Raw genomic sequence first — 11,479 nt, forward strand, 5'->3', positions numbered from 1 at the left:
CCTTCCACGAGAGTCACGGTTTTGCTTCTGCGAGAGGCACGGTTGTGCTTTCGCGATAGTCACGGCCGTGCCTCCTCGGAAACGAAAAAAACATGTTTTCTCTTTTTTTTCTTCCACGAGAGTCACGGTTTTGTTTCCATGAGAGGCACGGTTGTGATTTCGTGAAAGGCACGGGCGTGCCTTTTTCGGAAAAAAACCCGTGCTCCCGGTTCGGTTTTCTCGTCCGATTTTTTCGTGAAAAAAAAGTTCGTCAAAACCTATCAATATGGGATCTGGTGTTGACAATCTCGACGCGAGGAATCCAACGATGAAAGCGGTTCGAGATTTGGACGCATGGTTTGAGAGATAAAACATTTTAAATAAAAAGATTTATGAAAAAAAAAACTCTCAGGTTGCGACAAGTGACGCGTTGTATGTGCGCCACTTGTCGCAAACAGGGGAATTAGAGTGATCTTTGCAACGAGTACTCGTAGTGATTTCGATAGGCCCCTTCTTCAAAGAAGGCCCATGACTTGCCCACCAAAGAGCCCGACTCCCTTTTCCTGTTTCGGCCCAGCACGTGGTCCAGAGAAACCCAACCGAACATAAACCGCCTTTCCCCGAACTCGTATCTCCACGGGACAAGTCTCCCACGAGTCATAAAACCGAAATCGCTAGAAGCAAATTCCCCACAGCTTTCCTCCTCCCACCAGACGCCGCAGCCATGGCTTCTGCCGAAACCCTAGCCCGCTCCCCATCTCGCGAGCCCTCGTCCGACCCGCCCCGCGATGCCTCGCGCGACGCCTCCTCCGAGCCCCACCACAACGGCTCAGCCAACGCCGCTGGCGACGGCGACTCGTCCTCCCGCCGCCGCCGCCGCAGCCGATGGGAGCAGTCCAACGACGAATCCGGTGCCAATTCAGGCGGCGAGGGCGGCGCGGGAGGACGGAAGCGGAAGTCGCGCTGGGCCGAGGAGGAGCCCCGCCCGACCATCGCACTTCCGGATTTCATGAAGGACTTCGCCGCCGAGATGGATCCCGAGGTGCACAACCTCAACTCGCGCCTCCTAGAGATTTCGCGCCTGCTGCAGTCGGGGCTCCCCCTCGACGACCGTCCTGAGGGCGCGCGCTCGCCGTCCCCTGAGCCAATATACGATAACCTGGGCATCCGCATCAACACCCGCGAATACCGGGCGAGGGAGCGCCTTAACCGCGAGCGGCAGGAGATCATCTCCCAGCTGATCCGCCGCAATCCCGCCTTCAAGCCCCCGGCTGATTACCGCCCACCCAAGCTCCATAAGAAGCTCTACATCCCCATGAAGGAGTACCCTGGGTACAACTTTATCGGGCTCATTATTGGGCCCCGTGGCAACACACAGAAGCGGATGGAGAAGGAGACGGGGGCCAAGATCGTAATCCGAGGGAAGGGCAGCGTCAAGGAAGGGAAGTTGTTGCAGAAGAGGGACTTGAAGCCAGATCCCAGTGAGAATGAGGATCTTCATGTGCTTGTTGAGGCTGATACCCAAGAAGCGTTGGAGGCTGCTGCAGGCATGGTGGAGAAGCTGCTTACCCCTGTGGACGAAGTGCTAAATGAGCACAAACGGCAGCAGCTGCGGGAGCTTGCAGCCCTGAACGGAACAATCAGGGACGATGAGTTTTGTAGGACTTGCGGGGAGCCGGGTCACCGACAGTATGCATGCCCGAACAGGACAACAACGTTTAAGAGCGAGGTGCAGTGTAAGATCTGTGGCGATGGTGGCCACCCGACAATTGATTGTCCAGTGAAGGGCACATCTGGGAAGAAAATGGACGATGAGTACCAGAACTTCCTTGCTGAGCTTGGTGGGAGTGCACCTGAGTCCATGAACAAGTCTGGTGGTCCGATGCTGGCTATAACAGGTGGTAGTGGTGGTGGCGGCGGCGGCAGTGGTAGCAACTCACCCTGGGCTGGGGGTAATGGTGCAGCAACAACAGGAGCCAACGGGCTCAAGAAGGATTATGACGAGACCAATCTTTATATTGGGTACTTGCCACCTATGTTTGATGATTCAGGGCTGATCAACCTATTTTCACAATTTGGGGAGATTGTTATGGCAAAGGTTATAAAGGATCGCAACACAGGGCAGAGTAAAGGGTATGGATTTGTGAAATATTCAGATGTCTCACAGGCTAATGCAGCTATTGCTGCAATGAGTGGTTACCATCTTGAAGGGAGAACTATTGCAGTCCGAGTTGCAGGCAAGCCACCACAGCCAGCTGCCCCCCCTGGTCCTCCAGCAGCGCCAGCACCACAGATGTACCACTCTGCAGATCCTTCTGCTGGTGGCTACAACTCGCAGCCCTACATGGGAGGACATCCACCACCACCAGCTCCTCCAGGTAGCTATGCTCCAGTTCCTTGGGGACAACCACCACCTTATGCTTCGTACCCTCCGCCGCCACCACCAGGCATGTACAATCCTGCACCTGGCCAAACTGCTCCACATTCATATGGTATGCAATACCCACCACCACCAGCTCCAGTACCTCCACCAGGCACTACGTCAAATGATGGTGCACAGAACTACCCTCCGGGTGTAACACCACCAAGTTCTGGTGCACCTACCCAGCCTGTCCCTGCTCCAGCATATGGGACCTCTGGTGCGCAAAACATGCCACATATGTACCCTCCACCACCTTATGGTTATGCCCCATATTATCCATCTGTCACACCAGTCCAGCCGCCTCCACCACCACCACCAGCAGCTAGTGTTGATCCTTCACAAAGCATTGCAACTGCACCTTGGGCCACTCACAACGCACCTCCTCCACCGCCACCGCCGGCTAGTGTTGATTCCTCGCAGAGCGTTGCAACGGCACCTTGGGCTACCCACAATGCACCGCCGCCACCACCTTTGCCATCCTCCAACGACCAGCCCACTCCTCCCTATGGTGCTGATGCAGAGTATGATAAATTTATGTCGGAGATGAAGTGATATGAGCGAAGCTGAGGCACTTCTTTCAACACTGGGAAAGGTAACTTACATTATCTTTTTGTATTTTATCTCATTAATCGCAAGTGGTGCAATTAGGCTCTAAGGAGGATAATATCAATAAATGAATTAAGTAACTAGGGAACTCATGTTTTGTTATTTCTGCCCATATTACGCTATTATTATGTGAACTTGATCCCAGATGCTGTCAAGAAAGGTGAGTGCTTGCTCATGCCTTAAGAAAGTATCAGCTGCTTGCATGTCTCCCATTTCATGTTTGTGCTACAGTATTGGTTATGTCCAATTGTTGCCTGTACTTCAGAAATCTGTTCCATCCCAAGACCCTGGTTTTGCTAATTGATTATTTGTCTTTTTTTTACATCAAAATTCTTGCATCATTTCTGAGGCTGTACTTCAGAATGAGACCTATGCGTTAAAAAAAAATCTGAGGCTGATCGGTTTCATGACTTCTTTTAGTGAAGTTGGAATGAACTTCCATCCACGTGTTCCCTTTTTGGGAGTACTTCCTCCATTCCTAAATACAAGTCATTTTAGATATTTCAATATGAACTTTACCAGATATTCCATTATGATAGGAAATGTTGTTTTCATGTCTTCGTTTATTCTTGATGGACACTATCCAAATTTACTAAGTGGTTTGACTAACATGTTTGATTTTGTTTCAACTCTTTTGGCAGGCTTAAGGTTTCATGGAGCTAATGCGAACCTGATTTATTTGTTGTTGGAAGTTTGGGACTCATATCTTTAACCTTGCTGTGCTGTTATGACCATTGCAGACGTTGGATGGTCGAGGAGGTTAAGCATTACCGGCTCATTGGGCAACATGCATTTGCTTTATCTCCGTCTCCAGAACTATTTGAAGGAACCCTTTACTAATACTTCCGTTTTGTGTTACTCTTGTCATAACTTGACATTTGATATTTGTTGTCACTTTAATGCTCTGTTGGCTGTGATATTAATTTTATTATTATTATACTCTCACCTGTATTATTGATGTTTCTCCCCCCTCCCCCCTTGATTTGGTAAGCACTGGTGGTCTTCTTCGATTGAATACCGGTTCCCTCGATTTTCTGCCCCCCTTGGTGGTTGGTATAATAATAATGTATGACATGTATGTTTGCCTTCTGATGAATCTCTCAAGCTTTCCCACCTTACGTCTTTGCCTAAGTTGTTTGGCAGTTTGCTCCTGATAGCTTGGCACAGGCAGGCAGAGTTAGTACCTTGATTAACAGGTATTGTTGAGCTGCTGTCACTTGTTCACTGTGGGATCTACTAATTTTCGATATGGTTTCCCATTTCCATTTTCTACTAACAAACAGTGACAACTTTCTCCCTTTTGGTAGTCTATTGTGCATTAAGGTATCGAAGCATACCATCCATGCTGGAAACTCATGGATACAGGGATATATTTTCTGTTTGCTAACGCTCATTCTAACATGTTAATAAGTATTTCTTTGCAACTGAACTATAGGACATGCTGGCAAGCAGATCAAAGTCATTATGGAGGATATGCTCAAGATGCATACTGACATGATTTTTATGTTGTGAGCTCATTTGAAGGTTTAGATGTATAATATAGAGAGGGAAGTAGGAGATTCGGTAGCTAGTGGAAGAACATAGTCTGGCGGCTTTGCCCCCATCGTAGGCCACTCTATTACGTACTGTTTTCAAAAAGTTATGTTTTGATGTGCTCTAGAGGGAAGGAAAATATTTGCTAGAAAGATTTTTAACTTCCTTTGATTATGATTATTGTTCTTGTTATATTGATGAAGGTTACTATATTATGAAACTAATTTAGGATGATTTACTAGTAAATATTATTTTTTACACACATTAAAACACGAGAGGATACAACAATGGGAAATATGCTGTGCACTTCTATATTTAGCACTTCAATCTTTACCACCTCCAGTTTGCAAGAGTAGATTGGCTAGTTTTTTTTGAGTGAGCTACCTGGATTGTTTGCTTGGGAAATGGCCTGCAACAGTTCTGCTGCTTATCTTGTTTGTTGGCGTAATAGGGTGTGTGTAGGCTGTGTTCTTTTATAAGAGGCTGGTCTCTGAATAGACATGATAACAGTGATTTTTTCATGTCATTCTTTGTACATGCTCTGAAATAATCTGGGTTTTTTTTGCTGTTTTGAGAACGCTTACAAATAAATTTACGTTGCACTCTCATGGATAGGTTCTGGATGTGATAGCATTGTTGAACAAAGTCTGGATTAGGAACATGCCTCAGGCCGTGCTTCCATTGTTGTTTTGCAGCGACTTACATGATATACACCCGTAAAATAATCAACCGTTAGTTCAGATCCAAAATAATCGGGGTAGTCTGGTCCCTTCCACCTGGAAAAAATAAACATGCCTTCAAACAAGAATTAATATAGGCAAGAGTATAATAAACATGCCTTCGAACAAGAATTATCGTACTCTCACTATATTTGTTGTCCGCTTTGCCGTGTCTGTTCTCTTGTTTAGTCTGGCTATCGTGAAGAAGTCATAGTTCGAACTTGAAATGAAGCTTGAGCTTGGCTGCTGCAAAGCTCTAAGACTAGCAACAGTGGGAGTAACGCAAGTAGTAACATTGAGTCTAACTCAGCAAATTTGCTTATATGGTAATGAGTTAATGAGGAGAGAGGTACTTTGAGTAACTTGCTCACGTGTTTCAATGCAATATGAGTCTATGACCTAATAAATGACGTTTTGCATGACACACTATAAATGTAGTAACATAGTTTAGGGCTATGTGTATATTACTCTTCATTGTGGCTAGTATAAGAACAATAGATATACTTGCGAAACTTCGACAAGTACGCTTCCATAAGAAACTTGGTGATGATAATTGCCTCTTAGTTCAGCACCCCCACTTGTCTTGCTAGTTTTTTTATAGGAGAAGAAATTAAATATGTAGGGGGAGGTCGACGCCCTATTGACTCATTCCGTTTCCACCCAACCTTTCCACACAAAGGTTATTATTACGGCCACACGTCAGTGCGGAAAGCGGTCTTACATTTAGTCCAGTTGGCCAGTCACACGCGAGCTCTTTGCCGTTCCAGCCGGTGTACCATCGCTCGTCGTCGGCTGATTTTTGCGAGTGTCCCTCAGGCAGCATCCACAACCGGAATTGCTTAATATAAATCCCTGTTAAAAGAACGTAGATCAACATATAAAAAGAAATTTAGAACATATTTATTGAATCGGACCCAAAAGAAAATAATATGAGATAAAGGGGAGGGCCCTTGGCCTTGCGGTTGGTGGCGCGGTGGTCCATCTCCTCCATGTATGCATCCGCGGTGGGTGGGTCGTCGTCGTCTGTGTTGGTGGTGCCGCTCTCCAATACTGACGAAATGCAGCTTGAGAAGCGGCGGAGGAGGCGCGGCTGCTCCTTCGCGTGGCGGGTGGCCTTGGTGGCAGTCGACTCCTCCCTCGCGAGGCGCTCGGACTCCTCAAGCTTGAGGCGGAGCACCTTTGTGTTCTTGTGCCGGAGTCGCCTCGTGTCGGAATCCGTCGTGGTCAGCAAGCGCTGCATGACCTCGTGGAATGCTTGCTCCGGGTCGACGGGGACGGAGCGTGCCCGTTAGCGGGAAGAGCCGGGCTCCACCGCAGCCGCCGCCCTGTTGCCGCTCGCACTGAGCTGCCTTCGCCTCGGACTCCTGCATGCGCGTTCGCAAGGGAGCCGTGGGCACGAGCACCCACCGCTGCTAGGGCGTTGCTGGCTCCGGAGGGAAAGGGGAGACTCTCGCCCTGCTCCAAATCTGGAGTGACGCGAAACGAGATAGGTGGGCACGACCCGCATTCCACCGGCGGTGTGTGGAGGAACTGGCGGCGGACGCGACCGAGCTCGAGCTCCCGCCGGTGTCCAGGCGCGAGCTCCTCCTCGTCTGGCGCGTCGCTACTGGATCTGTCGTCCTCCTCCTTCACGAGACCGCCCCCAGTCCATGGGATCGGGCTTGCTGTCGGAGTCCTGGCCGGACTTGGCCATGGTCGAGGGCGGATTTGAGAGGAAGGGGGATAGATGAGGGAAGCGGAACAAATGATTGGACTAAGAGAAGTGAGGGGTTTGATTATGGTTCATCCGACACGCTAGGGTATCTGTGGGGGCATTGGTGGGGGTGGCGTGGGCCCTAGCTGGCTGATCCGACGTGGCGCCCGCGTCGGCCCGTCCGGGTGTCCTGATATCAGCCCTAATAGAGTATGAGAAGTGTCGGTCAGTTCGATTGTTTGGGTCGGATATGAGCCATCTGATTTAGTGATGTTTCTTTATTCAGACAGTGACCGGGCAGACCGCCTGAAGGTTTGGGGCTGGTATGGTTCGCAGATGCTCTCATCTCCTTGTTCCCGTGAAGCCCGTAGGGAATTTTGCTTCTAGAAGACAGCCAGACGACTTCGAGACCGAAATTGCTTAGCAGACTGGGTATCTCTCATGCCAAACTACACGTGCTGGGTGTACCCCATTTAATAATAAAGCGTTTTTTCATTTTTAGTTAAATACTAAAAGATAAGATTCTGCTAGTAGTATCAGACTCGGTCTTCCTGCATCACTGTCGTCGGTCTTGTAGTCCATTGACTGGGACTGAATGATTCTACATAATCAGTTGCGACCAAGGAACAGAGAAGAAGAAAGAAGAGATCGACGAATCAGGATTCAGTAACGAACGCAGTCACAGGCAGCCACTAGCGATCAAACTAAAGATGATGCTGGCTGAATTCAAAGTAGCACGTGAGCCGCTGTCCCCATCTCTCACGGCGACTAGGAAAAGAGTGCTCTACTTGTCTGCGATGATAATCAACTTTTTACATGATCCGCCACAAAATTGTGTAAGTATAATTATCCAAGTGGGATCCTTTCACAAAAAAGGGATAACTATGACACAGAATATATCTGAAAAATGGTTTTGCTATTTCTTAAGCGCGACGCGTGGGAGAAATAATTATTTTTATGTCACCTCCAAGAACCATTTGATACCTTATATAGATCATTCAGTAAAATATGATAAACATAAACATAATAGATATGATAATTTGATCAGAGACAAATGAATTTAGACATATGATTTGGTAGACAAGATAAAAACGATAAGAGCACATACAATGGAGCGAAGAAGACGGGTTGGTAGTAGCATCGGAAGCGGACAAGCATGTTTGGCTCTTGGGTAAAAAAAAAATCAACACTATGTACAAGCAACTATTCACACTTTTTGATCTTAAAATTTTGTTTTTTGCACTGAAGCTGACGAGAGTTTTTCCTTTGTGAAACTTTATGTCAGTACAACAGAAGATCAAGTTTATTTAAAAAAAACCACGTGACACATGTGGTAAGCAATCCAAACTATTCAAAAAGTTTATTAAAAAAACTTCAATTATTTACTTTTTGTAATTACTATTTTTTCTCCATATCAGGTATATATATACCCGAGAGCCAAAGAATATTCTATCAGGAGCCATGTATTATCGGCATAGAGAAGTAGTCGTCCTTGGGAAGTCATCATGTGCAGCCACATAAAGAAAGATGCCAACGGTCATGGGTAATTGTCCCAAAAACCCGATCGCCCTTGATCTTGATCACAAGAGGTAGGATTTTAGAGGCCTATTATTCCACTTCCGGTGCATGTGGAGAAACGAAATGAGAAAGTTATACGTGGTAGGTATAAAGCTCTGGAACCGAAGTGTGGTCTCATATATTGTTTGTATTGCACGTCTGAGAGACTAGGAGAGGTGGGACTTACAAGAACAAGCGGTGTTTTTTTTACAAAGAATGAATTTTATTAGCTCAAAATGAAGATTAAGAGATACAAACAAAATGAGCACACACACCTGACATCTGCATAGCTAGTATGCACATAATCAACACCAACACACGCACATAAAAATAGACCGACAAATATCAAAGTTATATAAGACAGAAGCTATGTGCGGGCGAAGAAAAAGAAAAATAAACACCAAAGCGATCATACCCACGATCAACAAACTACATGAGAGACCATATCTGCACTGACCATCTCATGACACACAAAGATGATGAGGTTCTTCAACATCAATGCCTTCAAGAAGGGAGCGACGTTGAAGCGCCACCATCGCCGTATCCAACCATTCAAGGTCAAAATCTAGCTTTTCACTCTGAAGAGCCAGTGCGAGCATATCGGAGCAATGCCTTCAACAAAACAAGGTAACGATATAATAACATCGCCATTGCCAAGTGTACCTGACTGGGGGTCAGACCTAGGCTTTCATTCCGGAGCTCGAGACTGGGTGCCCAAGTAGCACCACCATCAAAGTCACTAATGTGTTGTCGCCGTCACTTCTCCATGATCCCAACAACTACATGCAGATGTGCCACCGCTGCACAACTATTCCTCTGCGTCGAGTCATTGTCAATAGTTTGTATCTTACCGCTGACACCAACCACCTGATCTAAAGAGATAAAACTCTCATGAAGAGCTTTCGATGGCCACCGCAATCTGTAGCCAGGTTGCCGCCACCGCTAGTCGGAGTGATCACCGCCTAATGACTAGGCACGACCACCGGCAGATCCAGAAGCAGGGCGCCAGATTCGTGCAAGTCAGCACCACCTATCCAAACGCCACACAAGGGAGGAGCAGGCTGGTGCCACAACCATACCCGGGGCCGTCGACTCAGCTTTACCTCGCCGACGAGAAGCAACCGCATCAAGGGTGGCCAGATTGCGGCGGATCTGAGCCCCACAACCCAAGCTACATCCTTGTCACGAGATCATCCGTGTAGATCGCTCCGAGCCGCTACCCACGCATGCAGAAGAGGCCAAGGTCGCTAGATGCATTCATGCAATCACCCACGCCAGATCCGAGCAGAGGGGGCCCGATCCGTCGGGTCAAATGGCGTCATTCACATGCAGAGGTCAAGACGAATCAGAGCAAGGAAGCCACAGTCCTCCGGCCTAGTACCATGCCTGGACGCTACCTGACATCACCGGAGAACGCTGATCGCCATGCTGCCGCACCAGCGTGAGAGGAGCGGCCCCACCGCCGCTGTCCCTCGAGGTAAAGCCTGGCAGTGCCTTCTAGTGGCGGTGAGGGGAGAGGGCATAGAGGCCAGGGTTTCGGTGGCTATGGGATTGGGGTTCCGCCCGAGCCGCCCCTGATAGGAACAACGCAAGGGCTTCCTAGCTTTTTCTAGAAAACAAGTACTCGAGTATGCATCTAACACATACTAAAATGTATTTTAACTAATACATCAAAAATGTTTCAACTTTTCGAACACATGAGAGACAAGAAAGGAAATTTGCTTGTTCATGACACAATCTGCTAACAGTTCTTTGGACTTCATCATAGTCAAGAATAGTGAACTATCGCAAACACGGGAGAGCGATGAAGTTGATCGATCTTCTAGGGGGTCGTGCGTATTGATAAAGTTTAGTGTGGGGATAGAGATATTTTATGAAGTCTCTCCCTCACACACCCTGAAAGTTAATCTAGCAACAAGAATCATCACCTTGATGGTAGACGTAGGCAGCTAGAGTTCTCCGGAAACCGTAGAAGCCACGTAATTGAAATTTGCCAAACCGATTAGAGGACGTCTAACTTGGTTTTGCAATATGCATGTGATGTGGTATAGCCTTCGTCATGATAATGAGCTTATGTATGATATGGTTATATGATGTAACATTAAGTGGTCTGCGCGTGGCAGTATGACATGATGGCTAGAGCCAAGGTATTGTCACTTTAATGACCTGCGTGTCAACCTCGTTATTATTCCAACAAAAGTGACAGACATGGTAAAGAGGACCTCAGAGCAAGGTGGCTTCACCGGGCGCAGGAGACCAAAAGTGCTGCCATGACAACATTTTTCATATTGATGCCACGTCGGCGTTTTCAGAAATTTTCGTGAAGACCTTGGAGGATCATGAAGACATCTCCGGCGGCCAGGGCTATACCATATCATGCTATTATGAATTTCCTAAGATGTTTATCCCTTTCTGATTGCACCCTTTTGATTGCGCAATAGTTTTTTTATTAGGGTGATCGCTCACATAAATTATGAAGTTATAAGTGCTCTTCCTAATGTAGCAACCATCTACAACACGTAGCTGTTAGAAGTACGTCATGTCCACATGAGTACAGACGGATTGTAAGGTGTAAGGCGGGTGAAGGTTAGACCTCACAAGCAGTAACACTACAAAAAAAACACTTCCGTGATGATACGTGTTTGTCACAGTAGGTCACGTTTTCTGTTATGCATGTACATCCATGAAGATTTTATGACAGAATCAAGATACTTATACCCGTGCTGTCGTAGAAGTATTCCATGACATTACCAAAATTATCATCACGGAAGTGTCCACTTCCATGACGATAAATCGCGCGTCATAGAAGTGTTTTCGTCAAGGGTGACCGACACGTGGTATCCACCGTAACGGGTCACCGTTAAGCTATCGGGTTTCAGTTTGGATCCGATAACCCATTAACAGCTGGGACCAATGAGGATTTTCCACGTGTAAAATTATCATTGGCTATAGCAACCACGTGTCAGCACC

The 11,479-nt window shown here is 47.2% G+C and overlaps 1 protein-coding gene across 1 annotated transcript; it reads left to right on the plus strand.

Moving 5' to 3' along the window:
- The first annotated feature begins 614 nt into the window (after positions 1-614).
- Positions 615-3,958, plus strand: LOC109782334 (splicing factor-like protein 1). Its single transcript, XM_020340940.4, has 2 exons — positions 615-2,993; positions 3,649-3,958. The coding sequence occupies exon 1, from the start codon at positions 704-706 to the stop codon at positions 2,951-2,953; it is 2,250 nt and encodes a 749-aa protein (XP_020196529.1). The 5' UTR covers positions 615-703; the 3' UTR covers positions 2,954-2,993; positions 3,649-3,958.
- The last annotated feature ends 7,521 nt before the right edge of the window (positions 3,959-11,479 follow it).

Source organism: Aegilops tauschii, chromosome 2 (genome assembly GCF_002575655.3).
Source record: "Aegilops tauschii subsp. strangulata cultivar AL8/78 chromosome 2, Aet v6.0, whole genome shotgun sequence".
NCBI classification, from domain to species: Eukaryota; Viridiplantae; Streptophyta; class Magnoliopsida; order Poales; family Poaceae; genus Aegilops; species Aegilops tauschii.

Excerpts from the sequence above, each read along its gene's own strand:
- LOC109782334 (XM_020340940.4), top strand. The coding sequence starts at position 704 with ATGGCTTCTGCCGAAACCCTAGCCCGCTCCCCATCTCGCGAGCCCTCG.